The sequence below is a fragment of the Apostichopus japonicus genome, chromosome 13 (assembly GCF_037975245.1).
Source record: "Apostichopus japonicus isolate 1M-3 chromosome 13, ASM3797524v1, whole genome shotgun sequence".
In the NCBI taxonomy this organism is placed as follows: domain Eukaryota; kingdom Metazoa; phylum Echinodermata; class Holothuroidea; order Aspidochirotida; family Stichopodidae; genus Apostichopus; species Apostichopus japonicus.
Genome location: NC_092573.1, coordinates 20,842,279 through 20,850,099, shown reverse-complemented (window position 1 = coordinate 20,850,099; position 7,821 = coordinate 20,842,279). Strand labels below are relative to the sequence as shown.

The 7,821-nt window shown below is 35.9% G+C and overlaps 1 protein-coding gene across 2 annotated transcripts; it reads left to right on the top strand.

Moving 5' to 3' along the window:
* The first annotated feature begins 380 nt into the window (after positions 1–380).
* LOC139978780 (uncharacterized) lies at positions 381–7,288 on the top strand. Of its 2 annotated transcripts, none has more exons than XM_071989273.1 (2): positions 381–673; positions 4,254–7,288. In XM_071989273.1, exon 2 carries the CDS (start codon positions 4,288–4,290, stop codon positions 4,957–4,959), a length of 672 nt encoding a protein of 223 aa, XP_071845374.1. In that variant the 5' UTR covers positions 381–673; positions 4,254–4,287; the 3' UTR covers positions 4,960–7,288. The 2 variants fall into 2 exon arrangements, with proteins under 2 accessions (XP_071845374.1, XP_071845373.1); XM_071989272.1 differs by lacking the exon at positions 381–673 and adding an exon at positions 3,794–3,925.
* The last annotated feature ends 533 nt before the right edge of the window (positions 7,289–7,821 follow it).

The window sequence follows — 7,821 nt, the reverse complement described above, 5'->3', positions numbered from 1 at the left end:
CCAATTTGACTAAATTACACTGCCGTACTATAGTGATGTGTTTCATAAATAATTCATAACCGTGATTTCAATGTATTTCCTGGTTTCATTATTAACTGAATTATCTTGTTTCAATTTTTATCGACTGTCGACGGAAATCATGCATATATCGTTTACAAACTCGTCCCTTCAAATTTCAATCGACTTGTGTAATTTAATTACATTTGAGGGAATTGCCCCTCCGATGCATTGTTGCTTATATATTCATTTACATCTTAAAATAGCTTATTTTTTTCAACCTTGCATGGTTACGAAACCCCACACTTTCTGTTGACTTAGTTTTTGCTTACGTAAAATGCATCAGTCAGTTCCTTTACCTTTGTTTGAATTTATTATCACTATAGAGAGGACTTTGATCATTGTTAGGCAGGTCAGGTTAACCATTAATTAGTGACTAAGCTTGTTTATCAAAAAGCAGCGTAAGGTGTTCTCACAAAGCAGCACGATATTTGGAACAATTTAGCTAAAGAAGAAAGATTTCTGTTCATAAACTAATACGGATATGTTATACTGAACTTGTGAACATATATACAAAGAACAGAGAACTTGAAGGATAGAAGCTATTCACAATATCAGAATTTAGAATCGAAGATTAGACACTGTGGAAGAAGCATCACTTTCGACGACAGCTTTGGTAAGTTTCGTACGTGAAAGAACAGCCATAATAGATATGGTGGATAGATAGTTCATTCATGTTGCGTATGCTCTCAGTCAAAATGTCTAACATTGACGTCTTATATATTTCCGTTTCGTGATATTTACACACAGTTATATATACACAGTCATGTTCAAAGCCAATTGGTTAATTGATGCGTATATTCGTGATGCAGATAAATATTTGCGGAAAACATGCATTACCTTTCGAACATCGGTAGCTCTTCAAGCAATTGGGACAACGTCTTATATCGATCGAATTGCTGTATACTTCTTAAGTTTGGTTTTAATAGAACGTTTTAAGCAGAAACGTGGAAAAACTTAAATAAAGGAAATCAATGTACAGGTTTTCATTTGTACACGAATTTAATGTATGAATATGGATGAGCCAGTATATATGTCCAAAGTGAGTCAATTTCTAATAAAAACTAAACTATATGCTATGTTATAAAATCGAGTTAACTGCTTTTCAAGATACAAATCACTCGACAAACTGACACAATAAACATATACGTTTGGGGTATTTTGTCCATATAGTTAATAATATACAACGCTATAAGCAATTGACTAGACTTAAAATTCATCTTGCTAGACGGATGTGTGACTCCACTCACAGTTAAAATGAAGTTATAACCCTGAGATGCTGAATTATTTCACCTCACGGAGATCGATTTGTAATGATCCAAGTTGACTTTAAATCAAAATCAATGGAATGGTATTATTTGTAAACCGATAGCTAGATATGGTTTGCTCTGTCAGTTACTTTGTCATTCTTTCTATTCCCTCCTGTTTCTGTTTCTCCATCGGAATAAAGGGGTGGAAAGGAGACGGAGAGATGTGCTTGGGACGGAGAGCGGGGCATATTCTGGTGGTGGTGGGGGGGGTGTTAGATAATGCAATTGGGGTATAAAGACCAAGACAGAGATTTACAACAACAAGAAAGATATGTTATACAGAGCCTGTGACAAAATCCAAGTTCCCACTTTCATAACTTGTTCCGATGTTATGATTTAAATATGATATTCGCATTCGCATTATTTGGATGCGTGCATTGCGCAATGATATGTGATGTCATACAAGTACTACATACACCAACAACTGATTTTGTTGTTCTATAAATTTAAAATGATTCGATTGTTTCACGGAATGTTATTTTATACTATTTTTGTCACAACTATACACGTTGAATTCATGGAGGATGTCAGTAAAAAAAAATAATAATACACACCCTTAAGGAATTTTGATGTGTTTGCCATGTATGGCATCACAAATGATTGTGCAATGTACTTATCTACGAAGAAAAGTCGTAGATCATTTAAAAAAAAGCATTGCTTCTTGCCCTAGGTCTATATAAACTCGAATATTTAGACATCATCATCAATATTGTCCGAATAATAGAGAAACATCAATATCATATAACATTTTTGGACTTTGTCAGTTAGCATATCTTTTGATTTAGTTAAGGCCTATATATAATTCCTAATATTGACAAGTCTATAATTACTATACCGTATACGTTTCTATATTCAGGTTTTTTTCCATGAAGTAAATAGGTTACAAACCAAATAACGCAGCATTTTACGCTGTGTTGAGGTCAAATTAGATAATTGGATCATAGATGGTGTTTTTCTCTCCGATTTGGATTTTCCTAATACTAAAGCATGATTAATGTAGATAAAATTACTCCTTTAAAGTAAATGGATGTAAATATTCCAACTTCATTCCTGGAAATGATCCACAATGGAACAGGTATGTTAGTGGAACCTAAACAGCCCAATTAGATATACATGCTACCCAGCTTTAATTGTTAATGTGATGTTTACATCCTTCACGTGTTCAGTGTCACAACAGAAATGTATTGCCAATACTAGTTACAAAACAATTATGCTTATCATGAAGCTTGACTGATTGTTCAAAGTTTCTAAAAATTGTTCTCAACCAGTTAGGTCAGGTTTGCTCAGTGAAATAGAAACTCGCATACGGATAATACATTTAATACATAAATTAAGTTAACCGGTTTACAGCCAAAAGAATCATAACCTTTCCATCGGTACATCTGTTAAACGCCACAAGTGATCCGGTTAACGCAATTTTTCGAAGAGAGGGTACATTTTTTGGTTCTTTTTTTTATTACAGTTTTATGATTTCCAGAGTTATGTATGTATTGTATATATTTTAGATTCTTTTTATATGTTGACCGAAGTCAGTCTCTTAGATCCATATTTAATGTCCATGATTATGAATTGTCAATTGTCAACAACTCTGTAACTGGACGACATACATTAATCTTGGAGTGACTCGAACTCGGGACTTATGATTGAAAGGCACCGGCGTTAACCACTTAGCTAACACTCCTTTCCAATTAAAGCCCCCACCCCCAAGCCACCGCCCCCATTATTGCAGACGCCCATGGGCGAACGTGGGTATACGTATATATATCACTAACTGAAGGGTCACTTTGTTTTCCTGAGAGGTCACTGGAGCAGGAACGGTTTAATTATTGAAAGTTGAAATCTTTCTATAACTTATTAGGAAATTGAACTTTGTACCAAAAGGTTGTTCCTTCTTGTATCTTGAGTTCTCTGTTGATATAAGATAGTACGGAAGACACTAGGGGATGGCACGAACTGAAAAGCATTGTGTATTTAATTAACTGGTTAACTGATAATTAAAGATAAGTGGGTTAAAAGGGGCAACTATCTGGTGACGCCTGTTGCTATAATAATTATCAGATTAAAAGTTGATTACTTAAAGGGTAACTGAAGCGGAGGACAAATAATGCACAAACATAAAGAATTTGATATGACCACTATAACCCACTGAAATCAGTCGAGGTTAACCTCCAGTATGACTGCTATTTATGGGTTTAGTTGAAGAATCAAAACATAAAAATTCGCATTCTCATCAACCAATTAAGGTGATTTGGCAGTCTAGTTTACCACATTATAGTATATACATATACTTCCGTCGTCGTAAATACAGAAATAAATGGTCTACAACTCTCCCTTAGTTTTTCTTGAGTTTGCAACATCGCTATCGTTATTGGAATAAAACAAAGCAAATCAATATTTGATACTGCTATCGTTATATATATATCTTGGTACATTATCTTGAGTCAAAGCCAGATATATCTTTCGCAACTAATGCTACTACTGAGAGGTGGCAAGAGAGAGTCTAATTTGGTTGAGGCACAAACTTCGAGAGGCAGTGGGACATGCTACTTGATTCTGAGGTGGCAAAAATACCAAGTGAAAATATTTTCCAACAAGATGGATAATATGCATTCTATACAAAACTGAATTTTAGTGTATTAATTTTATTCAATGGAAATGACACTTTTGCAGATTAAAGGAGCACTTCTAATTTATAAATGGCTAGAGCACTAAGTCTGAGTCCCCCCCCCCCCAAGAAATGGGGTGAGGAGGCGTTCCATATGTCCCCATTCCCGGGCCCGCAGCAAGCTTCTACTACTATATTGTAATGAAAGTGACTATAATTCCAAATATCGCCATAAATGGCTAGCCACACAATGACTAATGCCATTTTGTTTTGTCTTACAGATTTGCTGATATCTCTCTCACTAGTAGACCTATAATGGGATTAGTGATAGGAGTTTCGGCATGCGTTGGATGCGCATACGCAGTCAACAAATCTCGCAAGAAACGGAAGAAGGCAAAGCTTCAGCAACTGTCCCAAGATGATGACCAGAATGATCAATGCAGTCAATTAGATGATGATGAATATGCATATGATGAGGGTATCGACGTCACGCAGGCTGAAGTTATCAGTGAAACTGCCCACAGTGATTCCGTAAGGAAACGGACACATGGCAAGTCGGTTGAAAGTGAAAACTCTAATCATAAAGCAAAATCTCACAAAGAAACTACACGTAGAAAGAAATTACAGGAAGAAACCGAGGCTGAAGTAATCAATGATAGTAAATCTGGGAGTTTGCGCAGTCATCGTAGCAACGCGGGCACACCGACGAGTAAGTCGAAGAAAAATTACAGGCATGTTAAACATAACGACAGTACCTCGGAAGATGAAGACGAAACGAAAAGCAGAAAGACGAAGATTGATGGCACGGCTGTAGGAGAAACAGAGGATAGTGCGTACGAAAGTGAGGATACGCCAATTACACGAAATATGCGTTTGTCGATTCGGGTAGGAGACTCAGGAAACACTATTTTCAAGATATATAGGAAGAATGAGGGAAAACAAAATGCACAGGAGCTAACATCAACCACAAATGAGATCAATGTGTAAGCTATATTATCCAAATCAACGGTAGGATATGGTAGCTAGGACATTGTCCGCTTCTTGTGATAGTGAGGTTAAGATAGCATTGTTAGTACAAGCTTCTTGCGCAGTGTATTTTCAATAGCTTTTCACGTGCAACCTGGAGAAGGAAAGAGAATCATGCCCGAGAGCTTGCGCATGTTGTTCATCGTGCGATGTAGATGCTAGATTAAGTGGCCGCCTTGAAGTAGACAGCGGTCTTATCGCTGTGTTTCTGTGATTGACTTGGGAGATGCTCCTTAATAACGGACCTCAAAAAGTTAACATCCATTAACAAACTTGTTTTTATTTGTTTAACTGAGTTTATGATACAGTTCTTGCAAGGTTGTCGGTACAAATCAAAGCAATTAAAGCGAGGTTATATAGCTTTGATGGTCTGTAACTAAAAGCCATCAAAAAGCTAAAAGAAATGTATGCATGTCTAGTTTCGGAGAACCTAAACTCCTCATGACACCCAGTAAAGTCCGACAAATCCTGACAACGTCTACCAAGATCTGAATCTTACTTTGTGTATAGTTTAAAGTTATAAATGTATTTGTCAATTCCGGTGTCACCCTTAACGGCGACTTTAGCTTCTACAGTGTATATGGAGGTATGCAGGACTTTTAAATGGACGTTCTAAAGTAACAACACATTTCCATTGCATATGTTAGCGTTAAATAATTTATTGAAAGGTCATTAGTCTCTCAGAAACTGGCAAAACGTTTCTTAAATTAGGTCTACTGATTTCATGGAGCTGTCAAATCTCCATATAATGAGCATATCTTGAAAATTACCAAACTAGACAATTTTGCCTTTCAAGCACAATGTTTGGAGGAACACCGCTGACGTTTAACTAAATGGAAAGCCAAAAGCATCACAATTTACTACAATCATATGTATATAAAGGTTACCTGCTGGGTCATGTCTAGTTGACGCAATACCCTAAAACAAAAGGCAGATCGCGTTGATACAATGAAAGCAGGCTGCGTTGACTTATAGCTAGATGTGGAAACTTGTAGTTAGTCAAGTTTCACAAAGAATGGGAAAATAACAATATAGCCTACATTTGGAAAATCCAGAACTGTATCTTGAGAGGAAGGAACATCGTAGTCTTATCTTCGTCTTGTGGTCCTATCATTATGAACTAGAAACGTCTCTACCGCACAAATTATTTCACATTCACTTTTTATTATACTTAATTAAATTATAACTTCATCTTCAGGTTAATTTTATCTGATGAAAACATCCATGCTTGTTCGTTATTATACAAAAGCTATGGAAATCTTACTTTTAGAAATTAATTGGGCTCTCAATAGCATTGGGATATATTTATGCAGAAATGCTGGATATTCGACTATATGTCACTGTATACTTGCAAATGAGAGAATTAACGTTGAAATATTAAAGTTAACCATTGATGCAGATAGTGAACATTGCTGGTTTTTGTTTTTACATTTTTGTTGTTGTTATTGTTGTGGTTGTTTTTGCTAATATTGCTGTTTGGGTTTCAACACTGTAACTGAAAATCTATGTTTCAATTCACATTATTTTCATAAAAGTAATGATGAAAATATTTTTTTCAAACATGTTTTCTAAGTAGGAAATAAATGACTCAAGTCTTTTCACCAAAAGTTGAACATCAGTATATTTGGTAATTCACTAGAGTTCAGATGCACCGCGCTCGAAGAAGCTGAAACTGAGAGTATCAAACTAAGTACAGAGGAACTAATTGTTGATCTTAGTTTTCATTGCCAATGCTTTATTCTGAATGATCATTCTAATCTTCATGACAAAAGATAACGTTTAACAAGTTCTGTAATAAGTTTTACAACTTGACGAAGTATATGCATTGGTATTTAAAGTTGTTGAAGTTTGGTAAAAAAAAAACATAAGCCTTTCTTTAAATTTGTAACATCAGTGACGACAAAATGTAACAACACTAACGACGAATTTACTATATAACTCAAGTGTATTCCATGTGAAACAATTACATTTGTAAAACCATTCTTCTGTTTTAAGCTTGGTAGATCACTTCATCAGAATATTATGTTATACTTGTACTTATGTATATAAGTATTGGCTAGCAGCATCAGCAAGAAGAATATACCGGTTATTTTGTCCTATACTTGAAGTTATGATGGACATCATTCTCGTTTGTATATGAAGTCTACCTCTTATGTATATACCGGTGACGGATACGTTTACATTAGTTACTTTGTTTAATACAATGTAAAATTATCGTTTGTTTGTTTTGTCTTCAAAGAAATAACATGTAACATCATATAATGTAATAAATTGTTAGGAAGTCAACTGATTTTCTTCCTATTCTTCATATTTGGTGTCGTGATATGGTAATCTATAGTCAAGCATGACAAGAAGAGGGAGAGGGGGGTAAGGGTCCAGAAGATTTAGCCCAGAGACCTGGGAGGAAACTAAGGGATAAAGAATAATGTTTTCTACCTCAATTTCAACTGATAAATAAATAAAGACGTCACAAATGGGACAAGTGACGTAATAATTGTCCACGGTACCGGGCCACCGTTCTAAACGCCACTGTCTGGAGTTACATAGACCGGTGCTGTGGCCGAGAGGATAAAGGCGGTGGCATTTCAAACAATGAGGCTTAGCAATCGGGAGGTTCCGGGTTCGATACGCGGTCGGATCATAGTAAGGTGGGTTTTTCATCCAAGGACAGTCTATGAATCTCCCATCTGTAATGACTTTCTAAATTGAAAAATAAAATCCACATTTGAGTTAAAATGTTGGATTGGAAGCCACCCGACGTGTAAGTTGTAATCCATAAGCCCCTGCGGGTTTCTCCCACATTGGTGGTCACTTAAGCGTCGT

Coding starts and splice junctions, on each gene's coding strand:
- LOC139978780 (XM_071989272.1), top strand. CDS start 3,837: ATGCTACTACTGAGAGGTGGCAAGAGAGAGTCTAATTTGGTTGAGGCA. Junction 3,926..4,253: donor ACATGCTACTTGATTCTGAG/GTGGCAAAAATA, acceptor TTTGTCTTACAG/ATTTGCTGATATCTCTCTCA.